The sequence below is a fragment of the Zootoca vivipara genome, chromosome 1, assembly GCF_965207765.1.
Source record: "Zootoca vivipara chromosome 1, rZooViv2.hap1.1, whole genome shotgun sequence".
NCBI classification, from domain to species: domain Eukaryota; kingdom Metazoa; phylum Chordata; class Lepidosauria; order Squamata; family Lacertidae; genus Zootoca; species Zootoca vivipara.
In genome coordinates, this window is record NC_142582.1 from 89,185,421 (window position 1) to 89,208,923 (window position 23,503).

The 23,503-nt window shown below is 46.3% G+C and overlaps 1 protein-coding gene across 3 annotated transcripts in view; it reads right to left on the reverse strand.

Moving 5' to 3' along the window:
* Positions 1–20,104: 20,104 nt before the first annotated feature.
* COX16 (cytochrome c oxidase assembly factor COX16) overlaps positions 20,105–23,503 on the reverse strand; it is a 44,667-nt gene continuing 41,268 nt past the window's right edge. For all 3 annotated transcript variants that reach the window (XM_035113354.3, XM_060273817.2, XM_088670012.1), the window contains one exon: positions 20,105–20,369. In XM_035113354.3, the coding sequence (XP_034969245.1) occupies positions 20,277–20,369 (93 nt within the window). In that variant the 3' untranslated portion in view covers positions 20,105–20,276. The remainder of the gene's footprint in view (positions 20,370–23,503) is intronic.

The following is a 23,503-nucleotide window of genomic DNA, read 5'->3' on the forward strand; positions in this document are numbered from 1 at the left end:
TTCTGGGCTGCATCAATAGGAGTATAGCATCTAGATCAAGGGAAGTAATAGTACCACTGTATTCTGCTCTGGTCAGACCTCACCTGGAGTATTGTGTCCAGTTCTGGGCACCACAGTTCAAGAAGGATACTGATAAGCTGGAACGTGTCCAGAAGAGGGCAACCAAAATGGTCAAAGGCCTGGAAACGATGCCTTATGAGGAACGGCTTAGGGAGCTGGGTATGTTTAGCCTGGAGAAGAGAAGGTTAAGGGGTGATATGATAACCATGTTCAAATATATAAAAGGATGTCATATAAAGGAGGGAGAAAGGTTGTTTTCTGCTGCTCCAGAGAAGCGGACACGGAGCAACGGATTCAAACTACAAGAAAGAAAATTCCACCTAAACATTAGGAAGAACTTCCTGACAGTGAGAGCTGTTCGGCAGTGGAATTTGCTGCCAAGGAGTGTGGTGGAGTCTCCTTCTTTGGAGGTCTTTAAGCAGAGGCTTGACAGCCATCTGTCAGGAATGCTTTGATGGTGTTTCCTGCTTGGCAGGGGGTTGGACTGGATGGCCCTTGTGGTCTCTTCCAACTCTATGATTCTATGATTCTATGATTCTATGATTCTATGATTCTATGAACTCCATAGTCATCAGCGCCCACAACCCACTATTAGAAGGAGTGATGACTTACACAGAACTATAATAATACGAATAATCTTGCTCCTCTAGTTGAGTGCAAGGAAGCTGAAGTAAATAACTATCCTGCTGCCAGCTTGCTGATAAATTCCTCCCACCCGCCCCTCCTGCCCCATATGCAGCTTAATCCTTAATGTAGAAGACATTGGAGCCTTACGCATTCTCTTGACTTGGAAGCCTATGGCTCTGATCTCATTGCTCATGTAGTCTGAGATCTTGCTGAGGGGATGCTCTCTGAGCAGAAGCCTCATCATTTTAGTAGGTCTTGCTAAAAATAGCTGTCTTTCCCAGAGCGGTCAGTGTTTCCTTTTGTCCCCTCCCTTCTTGTAAGAATGCAGCAGTTCTTTCCCCACAAATGAATGCCTTATTTTGCATTCCCTCTTCTGTAGCACAGGGCTTTAGAAGATCACTTACTGAATGAAGGAAGCAGCACAAGAAGGAGAGAGCAGCACAACACTTCTGTGCTGACGTTCTTGAGATCAGCTTCTGATTTTAATCACCAAACTTAGAGCCGAAGTCCGTTTCAAGCCATTTTACTGGGTTAGCAAAGTTAGGAATTGTGAGGATTTCTATGGGCAACAGTAAACAAGTGAACAATTAAAACCGGCAGCCTTTCTCAGATGAATGGGCTGTGCAAACCGACAGAGCTGAAGGTGACCACATGGTGTGAGATGGGGAACGGGTTTGCACATGTGTGTACTTCAAATGATTTCTCATTAGTGCATTACTTAGCATTTGATGGCCTGCAGACAATTTGTGTAAAGTCTGATGCTGAAAAGCATTGCTAGTGGGAGTGACAGGAGGGGAAGTTAATAGTGCTCTCTAAAGTGTTCAATCAGAGGCAGGGTGAAAACATCAGCCATTGTGCCTTTAGAATGGAACTCATCATCTGCTGAAAAAGCAAGGGTCCCTCCTCCTCCTCCTCCTTTTTATTTGTATGCCACTTTCCCACAAAATTGTACCCAAAGTGGGCACATCAAGTGAACAATTATGTATAACAATTACATGTTCAAAACATTAACGTCAATAAATAAATACAAAAATATGACACCAGCAATAAGCCAATCTAATTTAACAGCTGAAAACTCAACAGGAGAGAGAACAATGCCTAACACATAAATTAAAAAGTAGTATACAAAACATCCACATGCTCTAGAATAGATGGTGTTTCCCATAGTTTGGGTCCAAGACTCAGTCCCCAAACATACAAGGACCCCATCCCATCTCTCACCTGGGGTACCACAGACACTCCTGCTCTGGGTCTCACCCAACAGGGTCTTATGGTCGTATTATCGTGACTTTCGGTCCACACAGAGGTCCTGCACTTGGACCTCTCACCCACTCTCTCTAGTCTAGAAGTGGGCAACCTGCGTCCACCTGCACCTCTCAGTCTTGTTGGAAACCTCAGCATCTCCCAACCACGGGGAGCACAGGACATCCTTTGGAAAGATGCTCCAGTTTCTGTCATGAATGCAACCCAGGATTTGAGGAGGAGGGCACAGAAACTAGGGTGGCAGTAGCAGTTTTCAAAAACAATTGATTCATTTAAGAATTCTCAACCATCCCACACATTCACACATGCTCTGCAGAAGTATAGGTACCCATGACAGATGCTCTGGTCAAACTGGCCAGTCTAGTAGCACCAAGGGATATAGGGTGGGCTACTCTTGGGGATGCTGCAGAGGTTTTCTCCTCAAAATATATCTACCTGCAAAGGTCTTTTACTGGCTGATGTGTAGATTGTAGGTGTGGTTTCTGGATTGCAAGGGTTATGTGGCAAGCAAACATAATGTGCTGATTGCACACAGTCCCCAGACTGCGAGGCCTGTCATCACCTTTGGCAACTGCCCTGAAATGCAGCATGTCTTCCAAGCAATGTTGTTGTTGTTTAGTCGTTTAGTCGTGTCCGACTCTTCGTGACCCCATGGACCAGAGCACGCCAGGCACTCCTGTCTTGCACTGCCTCCCGCAGTTTGGTCAGACTCATGTTCGTAGCTTCGAGAACACTGTCCAACCATCTTGTCCTCTGACGTCCCCTTCTCCTAGTGCCCTCAATCTTTCCCAACATCAGGGTCTTTTCCAAGGATTCTTCTCTTCTCATGAGGTGGCCAAAGGATTGGAGCCTCAGCTTCACGATCTGTCCTTCCAAGCAATAGTTTTCCTTAATCCAATATTTTAAATCCTGTTTATTTAAGATAGCCATCAGCAAGGGCCATGTTCCCTGTAGCAGTCGCATTTATTTCCAATGCTCACCCACCCTTTCATTCATTCCAAATAGCAATACGGTATTACATGAGTATATTCACATAATCTCCATTTTGCAAAATCATAGGTGCGTGAAACAGCTAAGCTCATCAGAGCACCTGCCGGCTCGTCTCTTTCATTATCCTCATTGCACACCACACTCTTTCTCTCTTAAGATCATCAGTAGCCAACACTGTTTCCTCTCTTAAGACCACCACCACCCCTTGAGATTCTTAAGGAAGAGAACCAGTGTGGAGTGAAGGTGGCGGTGAATGTGGGGTGTGTTAGACGGTAGCAGCACCTGTTTTGTTTAATTCAAACTAATCCATTCTTCCTGCCCACTACTAGCTCTACCGCTGCCCATTGACAGGCGACTCTCAAGAGATTACCTCCTAGATAATGCAGCTCTCAATTTTTTTGGGGGGGGGGGCGGCCTTGTCCATTCTTAGTCTAGGGCACAGAGTTTATCAGTGTTCAAGTGTCATACCTTAAGGCCAGTTAAAAACTCTGTAAACATCCACTCTGGCTGACCAGAGATGCAAGGCTGGTCTCTCCACAAGGCCATAACCTTGTGTTTCATGCGACAACACTTTCCAAACAAAAAGGGAGCCAACAACAAGAAAGCACACACAAAACATGACTTACGGAGGGTTTTTATTTACAGTGACTCTTTAAAAGACTGAGAAAAACATCCGTTTATGGGTGGGTGAATGATGAATTTTTTAACCTTAGGCAGCTGCTGAGACTCCTTTGTGTGTCCTTCTTCTCAGTAGAAAGGGAAAGCTGTGGTAGCAGCCGCCACTGCCGCTGCCTGGGGGATAAATAAATGGGAGCCTGGTACATGATATGATATGTGTAGAGAGGGCATCATCAGGTTAACAGCAGATTCTTCAAAGGGCATCAAGAGACAGGTTTGTCTGAGAGGCTGTAAAGTGTACCTCTATGATTTACAGAGAGATGGGAGGTAACTTGTGGGGGCTGGCATGGATATGGTACTATCAAGGTATAAGGCATAAAGCAGCTCCAGGGCTCTTTCACATCTTACGTGCTTGCAAATGCAAGATTTCTGAAGAGGAAAAAGCAGAGGGAAGAAAGGCATTCGGATATATTAACAGATATTCCAAAACAAGTATGTAAGGCAAAAGGCGAAACATGGGTGCTTGATCAGAATCACAGCTACTGAATTTCAGCAAAGTCAGCCAGTACTGGTAAGTTCACCCCCAGGCTATCGAAGCTCCTTGGACCCAACAGGATGGAAGAGTCTATCAGATCTCTGCCTGGCCACTTGTGAAATGGTTGTGCAGGACACCTTGCAAATGGGATGCTTCAGTAGGACATCTTGCAGATGCAGGGGCAATGCCTGGTGGAAGTTCAGAAAAGTAATGAGGAGCGGGCAACAGGTTTCCAGGAGCAGCTTTAGAGGATAGAGCTGCTGTGTTTTGCTTCTGCTGCTAGTATTTCATAGTGCCCAGTGCACCTGGAAACATGCAAATTTAGTAAACCATAAATTATGCAGCACTAAATTATAGTTCATAATAATGAGTAATTATAGTTCTTAATATATAGCACATGAACAAGTGTCAGACATGTGCACTCCACCCTCCTCCTTTACAGCCATAAGGTAGGAAGCATCAGCTTTCATTTTCAGTGAACTACAGCAGGCATCCCCAAACTTCGGCCCTCCAGATGTTTTGGACTACAATTCCCATCATCCCTGTTAGCTAGGGATCATGGGAGTTGTAGGCCAAAACATCTGAAGGGCCGCAGTTTGGGGATGCCTGAACTACAGCTTACCACTATGTTGAGACTGGGAACTGTGGTTAGTTTTAACAATGATTTGCTGAAACAAGCCAACTTCAAACCATTGTTTATATATCCTGGCATGTTTGGATAAATCAATGTTTATCCAACTAACTATAGTTTTTTGTTCTGGTGTAATGACAAGCTGCAGTTGGGTGAAAGTGGAAGCAAATGCTTTTGCCATCATAAAAATCATATAATTTTAAAATTGGAAGGGACCTTGGAGATCATCTAATGCAACTTTTTGTTCAGTGCAGAAGTCTGTAATTTTAAGCCAGCCTTCCTAACAGATGGTCATTTCACCTCTCCTTAAAAACCTGCAATGAAGGCAGCCCACTCACCCCGTTACATAAATTCAACCGCTTTTTTCAGTTAGGAGGTTTATCCTCATGCTCCATAATCTACCAGACAGAATATGAACACGTCTTAAGCAGTCCTTCTTTGCGCTAACTGTATTCAGTTCTTTCAACCACCTCTCATAGGACTTACCACATATAAATGTGAAGGAAAGAGCACATGAAGGTTCGTGTAGTGCTCAACAATAATTTATCAGTCTGCATTTCTAGGACCAGCCAGTACTGTGGCCCAAAGATTAAGGGATCTGGTCTTTGAATCAACCCAAACCTGTTATATTCTCAAAGGAATTCCTCAATCAGCTCCAGAGTCATGGAATTTCATATGTCCCTTCCTTGGGGGTGGGGGAAACCAACACAGCTTGTAAAAACTGGGCAAATTTGATTACATGGTACGATTCATTCTACTTCTACTATGGTTAGGGAATATCAAAGAACTCTGCATGGCTGGAAATCTGTCCCCTAACTTTCTGCAAATCTTGCTTCCCCAACACGCTTCCTGCAGAATTTCACAAGGTGTTTCGATTTTTGTTTTTTCAGTCTTAAGAAGTAGAAACTTGCTTTTAAAAAAAGCAATCTGAGATCTCTGGGCAGAAAAATAGACTGCTGGGAATGGAACTTAGAAAGCTGTTTTTTTTACTACATTATTTCCCCTTTCCTTTGAAATATGCAATGGCTTTCCTCAAGCTATTTTTTTATTTCCTAAGCTATATGTTATATCACTGTCCTGTGTTCAACAAAAGATGGGCAACTAAGTCACTAAATCACTATATAGAAGGGAAACGATTTCTCTTAGATTTGACTGGCCCTGAATTACTGTTTCTTCAGTTAAAGAAGCAAGAACATATTAGGGGCTTCCAGGCTGTTGCTATTTTAGGCTGGATTTCAATCCCATACTGGCAAATGCAGGTTGTGCAACTGAAGCTGATTTGCACAAGAAGCCCACTCCCCCATCTGACTTTTTGCAATAAAGGTGGCAAAAATGCAGAGGAAAGTGTGGGATAATCCTTCCTGCATGTAATATTCCCATTGTCTAATATCTTCTCAAACTTTGTACAAACAAATCAGGATGAATGCTCAATAAACAGGTCATTTGGAAGCAACCCTAGTGTACAGCACAGGCCATTGTGTAAGACAACCACAGCCTACAGTGGACTGGATGCAACAATTGGGGAGTTGTAATGGCAATTATGCATTTCTGGGGACTTTGTATAATATTGCTTTAAACTGATAACCTTAAATTAGTTGGGAGAAATGTGCATAGCCATGATATGACTTAGAGGGGTCAGGCTTTTGTTAGGGGAGCAGAACCTCAGATTTGTATTGATTTGAATTGATTGGGGGGCAGCTACCCCATGCCCCCCTTTGGCTATGCCCATGTTGGAAGGATTTAATTTTCCTTCTTTCAGAAAACAATGGTCCGCTTTTCATAAAGACTATTTTTTTCTTATTAATTAATGCCCAGATACCGTGATTTGTATTTGCTGAAAGAAAAAATGTTGAATAAAAACATCTTTAGGTGGCTAATGCAAGGCATCCATCTTGATTCATACTAATAGTCATGTCTGGGAAAAGATGCAAGTATCCAATGTTCCGGGACACAGCATGTGCACCCTCCCATATGGCTTCCAGTCATTTCCCGACAACTATACATTCCTCCTGCCTATGAGCCAATAGCACATTTCGTTGAGGAAAAAAATGTACAGGAATAAGCTTATGCATTCTACAAAAACTCAAAATATTGGCTCCAGGTATATGGGACAGAAATTTTTCCAAAACCTATTTTCCCCCAATGCTTTATTTTTCCAGTAATCCCCACGCCCCCTGGCTACCGTTAGTTCATTAGTAACAATGGATAGATGTCAACTTCAAATTGAATATTAGGCAAGCTTGGGAATTTCAACCATTTATCTTTGTTTACTAAATAAAAGTTAAATAAACATGCTAATTACATAACTCTCTAGGGCATCAGAAATTTTCCTGATGCAGATTACCCTTTTAATATTTCCTGGAAAATCTATATCACTAATCTTAACATTTCTGGTTTCAGACTGTGGTTTTCTAAATTTCCTGTTTCAAGGCACTCCAAAAATGTCTGGGCCAGGGCTCCTATTGGAAAAAGAAATTCATTACATGCATAACCTACATTAACTTATTAAATTGAGTTTACAAATTCTCTTTCGCTTTGACTCTTTAAAAATCATGCTGAAATGTTGATAGTGGGGGGGGTGGGGGGGGTGGCATACACAAGCATACATTACTCCAAAAAGGTCACCACATGCACAAGTCTGACTCAATATGAAAAGGGCAACAGCATTATTTATTACATTTGTGCCTTGCTGGTCCATCATAGGGCTGTTTCCATATGGTTTCAGATGGAAATCACCTCAGGCCCAGACTCCGCTTTAGCAACAGAGTTTCCTCCCAGCATTCTCTGAATCTGGATTTTTTAAAAAACGGTTGTGCCGATTCCCTAAAAGGAAAGATCGCAGTGCGATCATCGCACAGAACATATGCCCCCTAGACAGCCCATCCCAGGACAATTAGCTTGTTCACAGCCTCTGATGAGCAGATAAAGCTCCTTTTGACAAATACCTCTTAAGAAGGAACATAGGAGCCTGCTGAATCAGGCCTGGGCACCCTGTTCTTACAGTGGCTAACCAGATGCTTGTGGGATGTGGGAAGACCTCCAGTAACACTCTCCCAACTCGTGATTCCAAGCAACTGGCATTCAGGGACACACTGCTTCTGTCAGTGGAAGTACAACATAGGCATTGTGGTTTGTAGGTTGACTGGGAAAGAGCTCATCCTATACGAGAAAGAACTTGGCAAGTGACACAAGGGTGATATCAAGAGAGAGGCCCCTTTTCTTCTCCGGTGTCCCACATAACAGATGCTGAATTATACTCTCTGGGTTTATATTCCTCAGTCTGACTCAGATAGTTCCATCAGCAATGCAGGATCTATTCCCCTCTCAGCTGACTTCAGGAAAACGTGGAGTTGAATTAATATGGAATAGGCACAGGGGAACCTGAGCTTTTCAGAAAATAGCCCAGCGTAATAATAATAATAAAAGAGTGGGACTGGGTGACATTTTTGTTTTGTTGGCATACTTTCTTACTTAAAATATCTGTTAGGATATATGGTTTATGTTGTTTATTTGTTTCTGTAGTGTCTTCTGCTCTTACCTGAGTGAGCATGGCAACATTTTATTAACAAAGGCTTCATTTCTCCATAAGGTTAATTAGTCATTAAAAGCATGGTCTATTGTACCACAGTCAAAGGATTTGCTCCTTTTTGATCGATCTTTGAAGCAAAGAGAGGGGCCTGAAATTATTCGACATCTGTGTGCTTTGAACTTATTTCTGCATCTGTGGAGGCTTCAAAAAATTTAAACTGAACATTTTCACCCACCCACACTCACACCCACACACCCGGTTGAGTATCATGATTTCAGATATTTAGTGTGAAAAATATTTTAGCTAAATTGTTGCATCTTATATTAAACAGTCCTGCCAACCTAGCAGTTCGAAAGCATATTAAACAGAGCTTATAATTGCACTAGGAATTAAAAATCTACAAATTTGGGGCGGAATTCACATTTTTGTGTGTGTTATAACACCATACTCTTGAAGAAGGCCTTTTACTGTATATTTGCCGAATTAGGTCAGTATTAGTCCTCCAGATGTTGTTGGGCCACATGTTCATTACACCTGCTTTAGCAGGATGGATTGGATGCCAAAGAATGGCAGAAGCAAGACAAGAGATCTTATACAATGCAGGTCTGAAGAATATCAAAATGTGTGGCTCAGTAACTCAAGATCCCTGTGGATTTCCTCTCAGACTTATGCTAGGAGATATCTCAAGGGTAATGACAAAAAAATCCCCAGAGATTATAAGTACTGTGCTTCCACAGTCACACAGAGGGAAGCCGTCCTTAAAAAAATGGGGGAGAGTGTCCTCAAAGGGAATACTTTTTTATTAAGTCACTCTAGATTTTCTCCTCCTGCGAAGATGGTTTGGGTTGGTTTTTTTTTTTACTCCCTAGGCTCACAGTAATTATGTGTTATGCTCTGCTAAACTAGAGTTCTCAAAGGCCCAAGGCGAAGCAGCCAACAAGGTTTTAAACCTTTAAATTTCAGATTGTATTTGTAATTAAAACATTCTTCCTAGCAAATGCTTCATGCATAGGATGAAATTTACTCAGATTGGTATGTAAGCTTCCAAGCAATAATCCATATGAATCTCTAATGAAACACTGGAGGAAACACCCCCTCTGTGCCTGAAGACGTGTACCATATAACATAAAACTCTCTCTGATCGCATAATAAAACAACACCAAGAATAACAGCTTCTAAGGCAATTCAGGGAAGATTCCCCATCCAGTTTATTCCAGTGTGCAGCCCAAGGCCAATCCTAGGTGCCTCTAGACTTTCAGGATTTTCCAGGAGGGATTCACACGGATACTGTAAATTTAAATGAGGTTTTCCGCACTTAAAATGGATCGAGGTGCTCTGTTACCCTAGCACAGGGGTCAGCAAGGTTTAACCTGCCTGGGCCGGTTCACACCAGTGGAGATCCCTCTGTGGGCCGGATTGTACACGCACGAGCGCGTGCACCCACGATTTCCGACGTTTGCTTCTGCGCAGACGCAATTTCCGCCGTCTGCGCAGACATGATTTTCGGCATCTGCACATGCACAGATGCGATTTCCAGTGCTGCAGAAGCAAGTCCCTACGCCATGCTGGTTTAGCGCAGCACACGGGGCCTCGCTGAGCGGGCAGCTCGGTTCAGGGGCGGTTCGTGGGCCAGTTAAAACGACCCCCGTGGGCTGCTTGTGGCCCATGGGCCTTAGGTTGCCTACCCCTGCCCTAGCACAACAACCACCTTTTTTTAAAAAAAACCAATTATTTTTTGTAGTTTGGAAAATGATGGGTAAAACGTATTGGCCCCAATGGTTCAGTTGTTTAATGGGATTTGCTTCAAGCAAGCAGTTGGCTTCATCTCACAGATCTAAATGCATCACTCCTGGGGACCGTTCTGCACAACCCAGGACTGATTAGAGGTTATAAATACAAGAAAGTGAGACACCTGGGGCAACAGGCAAAGTTACTAATTCAACTCAGGCCTCCATCACACTCATACAACGACACACTGGAGTCACTTCTCTGTTGCAGCTGCAAGGCGTGACACTGCAATCATATGGACAGGATGTGATCCTCCTGCCAAAAGGAAGAGTGTCAATTGGCTGGGGGCAAGGCAAACAATTGGTCCCGCTGTTCTGGCATTTACCCAAATTGGAAATGTATGGACTATCAAGCTGGGCGGCGTGGGAGGGGGCTTGACGCCCACAGTTGTGTGCGTGCAAACATAGCCCCACACATCAGGGGACAGTTTATAGAAAGGTGATGGTAAGATGCATAGATCTGCTGTAAACTTACAGAACTCAGAACATAAGTTTGATATTTGTGGCCCAGCCAGGAAATGGTATTTGGATTCTGGGACAGCTCCTCCTCCTCTGGCTGAGGTGAAACAAAAAACCTGCTTCCAAAATTGTGGGCCAAGGAATATTTCCATGGTAGACATCCCTCTTTTCACTGAACATATGAATGTTCCATGGCAGCTTTTTTATTTTTTATTTTTTGCCGCCTTGATTTGTATTCATGTCTGGAAAGATATAAATATCTTTAAAATTAATATATTCCAAATATTAATGCAGAAAGACGACGGAATAAAACAACCGGGCTTGGCCTCCCTAAATCTCAACAGATGGAAGGGGCATGATGAGAAAATGCTGTTACAAAGTGCCACACTTCAATATGTGTGTGTGTGTACTGGATCGCACATTGCATATAAAGACTCTTAGATTTCGCACAGGGAAAAACTGGCAGAGCAAGACCACTGCAAAATAAAATATGTAGCAGGCAGAATGAGCCATTCATGAGGCACGACTGAGGCTAATGGAACAACAAGAAGTCCTCTGGGAAAGCCACTTCCGCGCCTGCGTCGGAGGTGGGGTTGTGGGCTGCCCGACTGAACCATTGCGTAGGGGATGAGAGCTCATCCCCTACGCGTTGGTAGCTTCCCGCCTGCGTCACCCCCGGCCGACCAATGAGGTCGGACGGGGCGGGTCCACATCTTTTAAAGGTCCCCGCAGGCGGGAATAACTTCCTCTTACTTCCCTGTTCGCCGGAGCGAACGATTCACCCGTATTCTCCTGTGTTAAGCTTCCTTACCTCGTGGTTTGGCCTTCTCCTCCTTTGTTCTCTACTTATTCCTTGTGTGCTTTTTTCCTTTGTTGTTTAGCTACAGGCATTGGAAGCGTCGGGGGAAGCTTGGAGCGGCAAGCGGCAACGCTACCGCTCATCAGCTGTTTGGGAGTCCGATCTCCGCTGCTTCTGGCACTGAGTAGCTCCGTTTCCCTGCTAGCTCTCAGTGTGTGGGCTCACATTTTATCTTCAATTACAGCAGGCAGCGTGGTAGCCGGGCTGGGGGATCGCCGACCGGCCGACAAGCGAGCCTTGCCAGGGTTTGGTGGCTCCGGCAGCCTTGCGGTGTGCGCGGTGACTAGAAGCGCTGCAGCCGCATCCAGCTTCACTCCGCAGAGCAGGAGCTCGCCTTTAGTTAACGCCAGCCTCTTTTGTTTCCAGGATCCAACGGGTGCTGCGTGTGAGGCGGCTGCCTCCTCACCACAATTTTTCCTTAGATCGGCGCCCCCCCCCCCGGAAGTTTTCCTTTCTCGCCAGGGCTTCCAGCCAGCCAGCCGGCCTCTGAGCCTTGACCGGGTCCGTGGCTCAGGCAGCGTCAGGAAGCGCAGCGCCGCCTAGGGTTTTTCATTGAGAGCGGCAAATCACGCGCATTCAGGGCAGTCGGCTCTCGCTTCCCCCTTTTCCACGGACCTATTCTATACTGGGTTGAGGCGGCCGCCTCCCCACAACGCGTCCTGGGATCTCCCCTGGCCGGATCAGAGAGGAACCTGTGGGTCCTGCGACGTGCTGCGACTGTGAGTATTTGATTACCCCCTGGCACAGCCTCGCTTCCTGTAATTGTTGCCATCTTGGTGTAGGGTTTCTAAGTCCCACGTGGCCAGCGCCATTTTGAGTGGGTCATTTAGTGAAAGCAGCAAGTCACGGTCGCCATTTTGAGGGTGCCTTCTTTTAAGCAACAGCCCCTGAGTCGTCGCCATTTTGAGAGGGAATTTGGTGGTCGCAGTAGTAAGGTTGCCTTGGGTGTGGAACTTGTGCAGGCATCAGCCGTTTTAACCCACCGTAGGTGGTTTTGTGCTGCTGTTTTTATAGTCGCTTCAAATTAAGACCCATTTACTTAAATCTTTAAAATAAAAAACAGGAAAAGAGAAAGGCATCTTCATTAACAAGGGGGGGGGGTTATTGCTGTGTTGTTCTTTAAATTCATATGCATTCTTGGTAAGCTTGTGGAAGGTTCCCTTTATCTGGCAGTCCTCTGTTATCTGGCAGTCTTTCGGAATAGGGCTTGTGTTTTGCCCACTAAATTTGCCTGGGGTTTAATTAATTTACCCTGCCATTTTTCCTCTTTGATTGGTGAGTTTATCGCTCTGTTAATTTTCATTGCCCTGCTGAAGCGCATTGTTAGCCTGCTTCCTGATTTCCACAACCGAAGTAATAGTGGGGATTGAAGTAATTAGTTATTAGTTATTAGTAATTAGTTATTAGTTAGTTAATAATTAGTTATTGCTTAATCTGATCACTAGTGTGTAGTATTATTTTAGGCCCCCCTTTAGCGCAGTATTAAATACTTATCAAATTAATATAGGTGCATACACATATACACACACACGCACACACACATATTCATAGATACACGCACGCACTCACGCACACGCATACACATATACGCACATAGGTTCACGCGCACACAAGCACATTTAGGTATTACATATAGTTATAATAGGAGAGTTTTTCGTTGATTCTGTGAGTATACACTACCTTTAACAATTTCCAAGAATGGCTCCCAAGCGCCCGCAAGGTAAGGCCTCTGCCAAGAGCCCTGCAGCCCAGGACAAGACTGAGGCTCTGGTGCGGGTGGTCTCCACGCTTCAAAAAACCCAGCTGGATGTTTGCAAGCAGCTTGCGGCCATCGCAAAATCGCTGGCTCCAGCGGCTGCTGCCATACCGGAGGACCCTTGTGAGTCACAGGAGGGGATTGCTGAGTCACAGGATTTCATCCTGGACACGGGTTTAACGGATAGCGATTTGCCTTGTACCTCTGCTTCTCTATTTTCCAGCTCAAGCTCCGAACGGGATAACAACGTGAGTCAAGCCCCGCGGACGCGGGGGCAGAAGGCGCGTGCTAATGCCTCCAACTCCCAGGGGCAGGGGTTGGGGTCTCAATCCACAGGTTCTCCCAGTCAGTCAACCACAGGTCACCGGCCGGCCCAGGCCGGGCAAGCCCTGGTGCAACAGGGGACCGGGGATTCCGATACATCCGGGGATGAAGGTACCTCCAGACCGGGAGGGGGTACCGAGGAGGAGCCCAGGATCGAGGAGGAGCGTCAAGGAGGAAAGGCCAAGAAGAAGACCAACAAGCGCAAGAGGAACAGGGATGACTCGGACTCCTCAGGTACGTCCTCCGACTCGGATGGGGACATCCCGATGGAATACTACTGGGGGATTGCGGAAGACCAGATTGGCCTTCCCCTATGGATACACAGGCGGAGATCGAGCGCCCATCGCAAGGGCTTTAAAGGCACACTGGAATGGAAGGATGGCGCCTTGGTGCCTGATGCTAAGTATTCCACCAATTTGGACACTGACATTATCCTGGGGTCACATTTGTCTAATAAGAAAAGGGAAAAAATTCTGAACGGTGATTTCATCGACATTTTCACCCTTCTACCACTGGCGCAAACATTGGGGAAGGGTGAAAAGAGGAGGGATTACGGGAGGCGCAGATATGCGACCCCCCGTGCTGATCGTACCTTCGAAAATTGGTTAGAAGGTATCCACATTTGGGCGGCGGTTATCTCGGCAGCATACCCTAAGAGGGCTATGCATTTGTGGGCCTACGTAGCCGACGTTCGGTTGGCAAATAAGATGGCTGGGGAGGTGGCCGCTTTAAATTATGACGAAGCCTTTCGTAGGAACGCGTCCCAGAATCCAAAGACCCGATGGGATATGCGCCATCAGCATTTTTGGAGTCACCACGTGGTTCCATACGTGGAAAGGAAGCAGACGGATCCCCCTAAGTTGGGGAGGTTAGAGCCCAGGAGGGACCCGCGCCGTAGGGTCTGCTGGGAATTTAATAAGGGCATCTGCCAGCGGCCTAACTGTAAATATACGCATGAATGCGAAAAATGTTTGGGTCAGCACCCAGGAGTGTCATGTTTTAAAGGGAGGCAGTCCTTTCGGGGCGGTCGGGCCAACGGGCACCAGGGCCCCAGACACACTACCGGCGCCCCCCAGGGAGCAGGTGGTAATAGGTTCCAATAGATCCCTCTCTCTGGCTTTCTCCCCTATAAAGCTCTGCCCCCTCAAAAAGTTATTGGATCTCTATCCCAATAGAAAAGCGGCTAACTACCTTTGGGAGGGGTTCTCCTCCGGTTTTCGTATCCCAGTAAAAATACCACCCCTTTCAAACAACCCCCCCAATCAAAAATCTGTTAGAGAAAGGCCCGACATAGCGATTAAGAAAATTAACAAAGAAATTACAGCCGGTCGGGTGGCAGGTCCTTTTGCACTTCCACCTATATCTGAGCTCCATATTTCCCCATTAGGTATAGTCCCTAAAAAAGCGCCAGGCGAATTTAGGCTCATTCACAATCTCTCACATCCAAGGGGTAGATCCGTAAACGACGGCATACCTCAAGAGCTTTGCACAGTGAAATATGCTTCCTTTGACCAGGCGGTGAAGCTGGTAAGGCAATTTGGTAAGGGCGCCTTGATGGCGAAGTGTGACATCGAATCAGCATTTCGCCTCCTACCTGTCCACCCAGAGGACTTCAGATGGCTGGGTTTCAGGTTCAATGGGGCATATTTCATTGACAAGGCAATGCCTATGGGTTGTTCCGTGGCATGCTCCGCATTTGAGGCCTTCAGCACGTTCCTGGATTGGGCACTTCAGTTTAAAACTGGGCTGTCGGGAGTCTCGCATTATTTGGACGACTTTCTCTTCGTGGCTAGGGCTAATAGTTCGGAGTGTGCAGCCCTCATGCAGGCATTCTCGGCTCTTGCGCAGGAACTGGGGGTGCCGCTAGCAGCAGAGAAAACGGAGGGTCCCGTCTCCCGTTTGACTTATCTAGGCATAGAATTGGACACCGTTGAGCAAACCTCGCGTTTGCCTGCCGATAAAATTAATTGTCTCAAGGAGACGATTACACAGCTCATCCCTTGTAAGAAACTCACTCTTAGACAAATCCAATCTCTACTAGGTCACCTAAATTTTGCGTGTAAGGTAATATCACCGGGCCGCCCCTTCTGCCTGCGATTAGCCAGACTCACGGCAGGTCTAACAAAACCGTTCCATAGGAAGCGACTCCCCCGTGGCGTAAAGGCTGACCTGGAGTCCTGGTTGACTTTCCTAAATGATTATAATGGGGTATCCCTATGGCAGGACAGCATGGTCCTGCACTCGGACTTCCAGGTTCAGTCGGACGCGGCAGGTTCCTTGGGTTTCGGAGTCTACTTTAAGGGTAGATGGTGCGCTCAGCGCTGGCCAGCCAGCTGGCAGGGTACTGACATTACGCGCGACCTAACTTTCTTAGAGTTCTTCCCCATAGTCGTAGCGGTGCATTTGTGGTCAGAGGAATTCAGGAATCGACGAGTCTGCTTCAGAACCGACAATCAAGCGGTGGTCAGCGTCCTAGCTCGCCAATCATCAAGATCTCCAAGAGTGTCATCTCTCTTACGCCATTTTGTCCTACTGAGTTTGAAATTCAACATGCATTTTTCAGCCAAATTTGTACCAGGGCTTAATAATAACATCGCAGATGCTTTGTCTCGCTTCCAGATGGACCGCTTCCGCTCGTTGGCACCAGAGGCATGCAGGTGGCCGGAGCTGTTCCCGGAACATCTATGGAACCTTGGGAGCGCGAAATTCTAAAGGGAGTATTTGCGTCGGTCGCCCCCTCCACCCTTAGCTCTTATAAGCGGGCTTGGTCGGAGTTCAATATGTTTAGGCAGAAAGGTATCACTGGTCCTATCCCTGGACCGCCTACCCAGGAGGAGGTCATGCGATACTTAGTGCATTTGAGGAACCTGGGTCGAGCCGCGAAGACCCTTCAAATTCACACCTCGGCCATAACTTTTTTCTCAAAATCACTTTATTTCATAGACCCGTGCGATAGCTTCCACGTACGTAGAGCCATGGAGGGCTGGCGTCGGCTCCAGCCTCCAGCCAGTGATGTTAGGCGGCCTATCACGTTTGACATTTTGGTTCAAATACACAAACATCTGAGGACCCTTTGCTGGTCAAAATTCGAAGCGCGCTTATTTTCAGCAGCGTTTTCGATAGCCTACTTCGGTGCGCTCAGAGTAGGGGAGGTGGTCTGTGAGGACCACACAGACGGCATTACTCGGGGCATCCTGGTAGGGGATGTGTCTCTGTTTGACGCCCAGGTGCTAGTACACATCCGACGGTCTAAGACTGACCAAAAAGGAAAAGGCGCTGTGATGCGCCTCCCGGCGACAGGGGCTGCTGGGCCGTGTCCGGTAAAAGATACCAGGAGGTTCCTTCACCTGCGCCCTGCCGGCCAGGGCCCCCTGCTTATTCATCAGGACAAGGCAAGGCTTACCCGTCATCAATTTACTAGGGTCCTGCGCAAGGCCATTGCCTGTTGCGGGTATGACCCCAGCGAGTTTTCGGCCCACTCCTTTCGGATTGGCGCGGCCACGTCAGCCATGCACCTGGGCCTGTCGTCCGAGAGGATTCAGGACCTGGGGAGGTGGAAATCAAGCGCATACAAGAAGTACATTCGCACGTAGCATTGACAGGGTAGCCACAGCTGATCCCTGGTTGTCATCTTTTGTTTTTCCAGGTGGCCAGACAGTGCGCATATGGATAGCTGGGCACAGCATAGTCCATTGGGCCCGCCGTAGGGCGATGGAGTTGGGCCTGGGGAACGGGCTGGGCCTCCCAGAGGCTGTGGAAGTGTCATGGATCGCAAAGAGAGGCATGAGGTGGCACGAGTTGATGCCGGTCATTGAAACCCGGGCTGCTTCGCTCGGCTATCCCGACCTGCTAGTGCTGCAGCTAGGGGAGAATGATCTAGCTTACCGGAATGCAGTGGACTTGAAACTGGAAATATTCCGCGACCTGAATATCCTATTGGATTCTGCCCCGGGGATGACGCTGCTTTGGTCCTCCCTGCTGGAGAGGCGCATTTGGCGCGATGGACGCTGCCCTATTGCTATGAACAGAACCAGGCGGCGCCTGAATTCCTTCGTGATCCGCAGGGTGATATCCCTGAATGGCCGTGCTGTCTCGCACCCGAGTTTGAAACAGAGCGAAGCAGCCCTTTATCGCTATGACGGCGTGCATCTGTCACCAATGGGGAATGATGTATGGCTCGAGGACATCATTGCTGAAATCCGAGATTGGTTACAAGCTAGAGTATATAACTAGGTGAATAAGAGACTAGGACCATAGCCCCGGTAATAACGATAATGCTTAAAATAATTAATTGATTAACTTGGTATTGCGGTGTAGGGTGGTATCACGGGAAGCGGATTGGCGGCGAGCCAGGAGGGGCTCGAGTGGCGGTTAGGCGTTGGAAATTTACTTAACAATTAGATGGAGGAGGGGCAAGTCACGTCATCAGCTGCCCTAATTTGGAGAAGTAATTCCGTTAAAGGATTCCGGGGGCGAGGCTTGGTCCTGAGCCTGGAGTTGCCTGGGCCGTAAGGCACGCCCCTTCGGTGGCCACAGGGGGAGCTCTAGTAGATTTACGTCGCGGGGCTCCTCGCTGGTGGTTAACTTCTCATAGACTTCAACACACGGGTTGGAGTCGGATATAGTCCGTTAGGTTCCAACGCCTAAGCCAATTCCGCTTTACATGGATTAATAAAGTTGTGGCCTTAACCACCCAATTTATTAAATCTTATTCCGGTGTCATGAGTCTTTATTCTGGGGAAGGAGGGCATATTGCCACACAAAGCCACTTCCGCGCCTGCGTCGGAGGTGGGGTTGTGGGCTGCCCGACTGAACCATTGCGTAGGGGATGAGAGCTCATCCCCTACGCGTTGGTAGCTTCCCGCCTGCGTCACCCCCGGCCGACCAATGAGGTCGGACGGGGCGGGTCCACATCTTTTAAAGGTCCCCGCAGGCGGGAATAACTTCCTCTTACTTCCCTGTTCGCCGGAGCGAACGATTCACCCACCCGCCCACCCCTTAAAAAGAGGAAAGGGGACGCTGCTATGGACGTCAGTTGGTTGCCCTGGCTGGCCAGGGGACTGGGTAGGATTTTTCCCATACTGGAGTAGCCATGATGGGTTTTTCGCCTACCTCGTAGCATGTCGTCACAACTTAGGTTAGGCGGTTAGGCGTTGGAAATTTACTTAACAATTAGATGGAGGAGGGGCAAGTCACGTCATCAGCTGCCCTAATTTGGAGAAGTAATTCCGTTAAAGGATTCCGGGGGCGAGGCTTGGTCCTGAGCCTGGAGTTGCCTGGGCCGTAAGGCACGCCCCTTCGGTGGCCACAGGGGGAGCTCTAGTAGATTTACGTCGCGGGGCTCCTCGCTGGTGGTTAACTTCTCATAGACTTCAACACACGGGTTGGAGTCGGATATAGTCCGTTAGGTTCCAACGCCTAAGCCAATTCCGCTTTACATGGATTAATAAAGTTGTGGCCTTAACCACCCAATTTATTAAATCTTATTCCGGTGTCATGAGTCTTTATTCTGGGGAAGGAGGGCATATTGCCACACAAGTGCTAGACTATAGCATCTTGTAACAGCAAATGGAACTCTCTGTGTAAGAAAAAGTTACCTATGGATCACTGCGAGTCCTTAAGGGATGGTCTTGTCAAGTTCTCCCTGCCCCACGCAGACAGCCAGCTAGGAAGCTTGAAATAGGCTTAAGAATCATAGAGTTGGAAGGGACCCCCAAGGGTCGTTTAGTCCAACGCCCTGCAATGCAGGAATCTCAACTAAATCATCCATGACTGCAATCCAGATTCCAATAGCCTTTCTAGGCCAATGCTCAGCAGTTACAGCACATGCTTTGCATGCCCGCCCCTGAAATAAAGCTTGGAAGAAGCATTCTACTGGAGCAAACAGAATCCGTTGTGAAGTATGCCTGTGACAATTTCTCTGGTTTGGAAATGTGCCCACGAGTTGGCAACCCCTGCATTAAAAGATCTCAAGTACCAAGGCTAAAAAAGAAACTTCATTATATAGCTGGTAATCCTGGCGTCTGTGACCAGTGTTGTGTTCATATTCTTTATAATTATTCTTGGGAGAAATTACAATAAACACGCCCATTATAAAAACCACATTACTCAGATCCGTGTTCAAAATTGTAATGCCTTATATGACGGGGATAAATTGTGCATGCAGGTCATGTACTGAAGTTGTGAAGTGTATTGGAAATGCAATCAAAAATAAAATTTGAATGTTGGTCCTGAAGGGACTCCTTGCTTGGATCGATGTAAGGTCTAGCGCCAGACCTGGCTGGACCTATTAATAAGGTGAGAACCTGGACTGAGTAGCTAAATAGCAACCCACCTTTTGGGTGTGAGGATTCTTTCCTTAAATCCGCTGAAGAAGCAAAAATTAACTCTTGATGTTCTTAGTGGGAAACGGTCTGCCCATTCTAGAAATGTGTGTAGGAGAGGAATCATCAATGAGGTGCTTGCAGACAAACATGAGCTTGCAGAGGCATTACCTGGTACCTATAGGATCCCTCCTGTGCTTAAAAGAAGCATTCCTTTGTACCTAATAGAACAGGTTGCAGTGTGCATATGGTGCCGACAGTTTCTTTGGTTTGCAAAGATGCCCATGGGTGCAAAAAGGTTGGCAGCCCCTGGGTAGAATATTGCTAATCATTGGGAAACACAGTGCTTCACAATGTTTATTTACAAGGCTTCTGCTAAGACATTCTGTCAGATCAAAACGGTTCTTTACATGCTAGGGTTAGCTATTGCTTCACCCGTCTGCTGGGGAAAAACAGTTCGAGGTCACACCAAGTGAACGCCGTGAAGCTGGCCTCCAGCCAAGGCTTTGCTGGCGCTACCGCTTCTGCTCTTGTAAAGACTTGGAATCTTCCCATGGACGGGGTCCTCTGATGTTCTTCCAGTCATCAAAGTTGGCATCTTTCAATTTCTGTAGGCACAAACAACAACAAAATAAACTAATAAACAAGAAGGAAAACATTCTGAACATCCTCAGGTTCTCTTTATAAATTAAACTGTCTCCTTTGGGGCACATAACGACTAAGATTTGAGGAGGAAACCATTAAGGAAGCATCCCAAGATCAACACAAATGAAGCCACAATTCAGCGTAGCTAAAGAAAAACTGAGACTCTCAGACTGGAGAAGCAAGATAAGTACCTGACTCTTTGCAGCACCCCTGGAGCATCTCTTACATTTTGCTGTATCTTGCTTTTGACTTCACCCGTTCTCAACTTCTGAAGCAGGTGGAATTTGTGTGGGAAATAAGAAGCAGTACTGCTCCTCGTGTTCCTGGAAGCCGTTTCCCCTCTGAAGTGGCTCTCAACAGCTAAGCTACCTGTTCCGTTACCTACAAAACTGGTGTGTTTGGAGGAGCAAGAGCATAGCATGTGAATGCACACCAGTAGAAGGCAGTAAGGCCCAGCAGTCAAATGATTTATTTTTATTTATTTTACTGTGGCTCTGAAACTACCACCACCACCACTTCCCAATTCAAACCTAAAGTCTCCCATCCCTGCTGGAGAGGAAAATAAGGGGGCTGCTGGGTATATTTTGTCAGCTGTAGTGCTGAGAATGTAAGGCTTACTGTAATTTTAGTCACTACCTTATCACGTAGCACAACATACCGAGGATAGCATAACCACCAATGTTGTTTTCTAAATTTTCTACCCACAACCTAACTATGTGAGGTTGCCCTAACTACTTTATTCTTGCCCACTAAAAATCACAGAGTTCAGATGTAGTCAAAATGGATTAGAAAATGTATTTTATCCAGCTTCGTTTTGTTATGGAGAAAAGGCAAACTAGTGATAAAAGGTAAACACAGTTAAGTCCAGCCGCAGACGACTCTGGGGTTGCGGCGCTCATCTCACTTTACTGGCCGAGGGAGCCGGCGTTTGTCCACAGACAGCTTCCGGGTCATGTGGCCAGCATGACTAAGCCGCTTCTGGTGAACCAGAGCAGCACACGGAAACACCGTTTACCTTCCCGCCAGAGCAGTACCTATTTATCTACTTGCACTTTGACGTGCTTTCGAACTGCTACGTTGGCAGGAGCTGGGACTGAGCAAAGGGAGCTCACCCTGTTGCGGGGATTCGAACCACCGACCTTCTGACTGGCAAGCCCAAGGCTCAGTGGTTTACACCACAGCGCCACCCGTGTCCCTAAACTAGTGATACCTACCAAAAATATATTTAGGAAGATGTTCCAATCTCTGTTGAGCTCAAGTTAGGGGGCTTTCAATAGGCATCTGGTTGGCTACTATGAGACTAGATTGGCCTTTGACCTGGTCCAGCAGGCTTGTTTATGTCCAGGCCAGCAAGATGAAGGATCAGATTCCAAAGACACATTCTAGCCTGGCCAAAGCACACAAGGAAAGATCGAAGCAAGCCTGGTGAGGGTGTGTGGCTCAGAAGAGAGGTGTGACCTGTGGAGAGTCCCCAAGGGCCAGGCAGACTGGGAGGGCAGCCTTGATCTCCCAGACCTCAGGTTCTTCACCTGTGATCTCCAAAGTAGTGGGACCCAAACTACTGATGAGCATTCTCAGGTACTGCAGTAAGGTGAAACACTAAAAAAATATGCTTGGTTTGGAGTGTTTAAAACCATGGGACTAACAGAGCAAAACATGGCTCTTTGTTTAGCATTCACAGTTGTAAGCCATCAGATATATCAACAGAGCCACATAGAAGAGAGCCTGGATGAACACAACTGTGGGTTTTAAATGCAGCAAATAAAATCCAAAGAAAATATGAACTGGGACCAACATACTCCACCACCCCTTCAATCAATAAGATGTCTTTTATAGCCAATCTATTCTGCTTAAGAAGGGCCCCCATGATTCCTTTTAAGTGAGAACCTCAAGCCACCTTCTGTCTGTCAAGGCATTTTATACTCCCTGAGCCAAAAGGTTTTGTTGCTCTATTACCAACTCAATTTTTCATCTTGCTGGTTTGGGGTTGTTTTTGAGAGAGAGACTAAAGAGTTGCTGTTTCTTGCCTTTTGTTGCTGGGCCAGTGACTGAAAGTTTAATATCTTGTGAATGCGAATAGTTTCTCTCCAACTAACACCTTCCTATGGGTAGGCAGATTCCTTACAGGTCAGGGCTCCTACTAGTGATGCAGACATTCAACTGGTACAATTTCTTCTGCATGTCAACTGTGCATGGATTGTGCAGAAGCTTTACAGGAGCATATTCTGCTCAAGTCCATTATTTGGCCACTGTGTCAAATACTGTTCTACTGGGAAAGGCAGCAATGAACATGAAATGGCTTCAGGCATTCCTGAGAAGATCCTAAACAGAATCTTATTAAGAAACTTCATCAAGAAGTAAGGCCGGGCAGCAAATTCAAGACAATTCAAGAGCCCCTCTGGTAAAACATTCCATGATAAGAACAACAAGTCCATCTATTATATATTTTGGAAAGCAATTTGTCTCTTTGCCTGTTCTCTATGCATTTGGAAACCTCTTAAGATATTGTAACCAAATTTTGCATGATGGTTCCAAAGATCAAAGAGTAGGATTTCTCTATAGTTGCATATAATTGGACACTATTTTGAATTATTGGTTTAATATTTTGATGTTTGGGCTTTTTTGGGAAGAAAGGCAGGATAAAAAAACTAATAAAGAAATAAGATGGCAGACTGAGCTTTTCTAAAGTGAAAATTTTAATCAAATCATAATCAAAATTTGCATGATGGTGCTTGAAATGAAGAAGTAGTGGCTTTTGTCAATTTTGTCTAATTGGATGCCATTTTGTATCAAGATGGTGAACCGAATCTTTCAAAACTGTGTAGATTTTAACCACCGATTCCAAAACTGGTATCTTAGAATTCCTGAGCAATGCTATGCACTCTTTGCCAATTCTAATTTGTAATGGGAGAGGAGATACTTATTTCAACCAACACACACACACACACACACACACACAGAGAGAGAGAGAGAGAGAGAGAGAGAGAGAGAGAGAGAGAGAGAGAGAGAGAGAGAGAGAGAATTAGAGAGAGAATTATGTCAGGCCACTTATGAGGCACTTGGATCAATGACACCTTGAAGTGTGGTTCATTCCTTC